Source organism: Trypanosoma cruzi, genomic scaffold (genome assembly GCF_000209065.1).
Source record: "Trypanosoma cruzi strain CL Brener 1047053516993 genomic scaffold, whole genome shotgun sequence".
NCBI classification, from domain to species: Eukaryota; Euglenozoa; class Kinetoplastea; order Trypanosomatida; family Trypanosomatidae; genus Trypanosoma; species Trypanosoma cruzi.
This window is the reverse complement of record NW_001849014.1, coordinates 1-1,617: the sequence shown is the minus strand read 5'-3', so window position 1 is coordinate 1,617 and position 1,617 is coordinate 1. Positions and strand designations below refer to the sequence as shown.

The 1,617-nt window shown below is 50.0% G+C and overlaps 1 protein-coding gene across 1 annotated transcript, besides 4 other annotated features; it reads right to left on the bottom strand.

Moving 5' to 3' along the window:
• Tc00.1047053483009.9 (exonuclease, putative) lies at window positions 1–931 on the bottom strand (the record flags this gene model as incomplete). The annotated part of the gene is made up of 1 exon (XM_797313.1): window positions 1–931. A coding segment is annotated over one exon (931 nt), but the record flags the coding sequence as incomplete, so codon positions are not given.
• Window positions 1–1,617: a sequence feature (heterozygous, Esmeraldo-like haplotype).
• Window positions 1,381–1,403: a microsatellite.
• Window positions 1,516–1,536: a sequence feature (AT_rich).
• Window positions 1,583–1,617: a microsatellite.

Genomic DNA, 1,617 nt, shown 5'->3' with positions numbered 1-1,617 from the left:
AGAAGCTCGATGACAATACGGGGCGATATTTGCGGGAATCATCGATGCCGCTGTGTGGATGGCCGTGAAAGGACAGCCCCAACTTCCGTAGCATATCATTCAGCTTGCGTGGGCGCATTCGGAAGTGCTCGGCAAAACTGTGACGCACATTCACCCAGCGGTAGAAGAGGGGAGGGAACAAATGTCCATCCCGCACCACACTGCACTCGTACATAAATTTCCGCATATCCCATGGGCCGTCTGTTACCATGCATATCATCCTCTCGCAGTCAATCCAGCCCGGGTTATGGGTCTCGTCGTAGACAAAACGCCTCTTCTGCGACGCCTTCAGACATTTGTTCAGCCCCTCTAGATGCTCCTTCCTCCAGCGGCGGCAGAGCGGGTACACCACCTCCCGCAGCCAAAGGTCAAAATGCCGCAGTACTTCCGGCAGTCGTGGAGCTGCATCCACTTGGGCCTGCGTAATCCCTGTCAGAGCGGTGCAAAATGACGTCAAGCGGGGGTTTTTCGTTGGCCGCACGTATGAGTGAAATTCCGCCACAACACGCAGCTCCGCCGTGTCCACGCAAACCACCGGAAACTCAATAATCTCATGGGGATAAGCCACGCTCGCGCTGTCGCAGGTGGCCTCAAAGTCACACACAAGCAGGTGAGAAAAAATCTGCGGCACGAGCCGTTTTTTGCTCTGCGAGGAGGAACCGTTGTGGCGATCGAAAGCGTCACTCGTGCCGGCCGACTGGGCAGCTGTGCGCCTCTTCGCACCCCGCATGAGGATCTCAAACCTCGTGCCCGTCCCGTGCAGCAACGCACTGCCGCCATCGTCCTCGGCGCCATCATCCGTCCCGTCCAGCGCGCTCTCCGGCAGCGGTCGCAGTTCCTTCCGTATCAATGCCACCTCCGCCGCCAAGTCCCGCGTGCGCGCACTCTGCATCGACCTTTTATTTCTCTCACTCTCTCTGTATTTATTGTTGCGCTCTTCTTGTCGTCGGCTCCCTTCCCCCGAGTCAAGCGTCAACAAACTGACGTCGCCTGCCACCCGACAGCCGACTCGTTCCGACCCCAACTATACATCAAAAGGAATTTGCAAAAGTGACGACGTCCGCATCCGTCCAGTGAAAACAAATCGTCGCGGGAGTTTGTAAAAACACACCGGAAACGACGACAGACAATATTACAACAAAGAAGAGCAAAAAAAATTTTTTTAAAGCCAAAGAGATTACAGAACGCTCTTAGCTACGTTGCCTCCTCCATTCCACCTCCACATACAAATAAACACACGCACAGAGAGAAACACATGGACAGAAAAATAATTAAAGGCACGCAAAACCTTTCAGCGTACGTATAAATGCATCACTATACGTGGGTGTAAACATACAGATAATATATATATATATATATATATACAACAAAGCAAAGAAACATACAAATACAAGCACAATACAATATATACATGCATGTATATAGGAGAAGGTTGAAAGGCAACGGTAAGAGAGCCACACTCTTCGGGGAAAGGGCAATATATATATATATATAATTGAAGCATTAGCATGTGCATCCATATCACACTACTAGCAAATAAAGCAAAAGGAAAAAAAAAAAAAAAAAAAAAAAAACAAA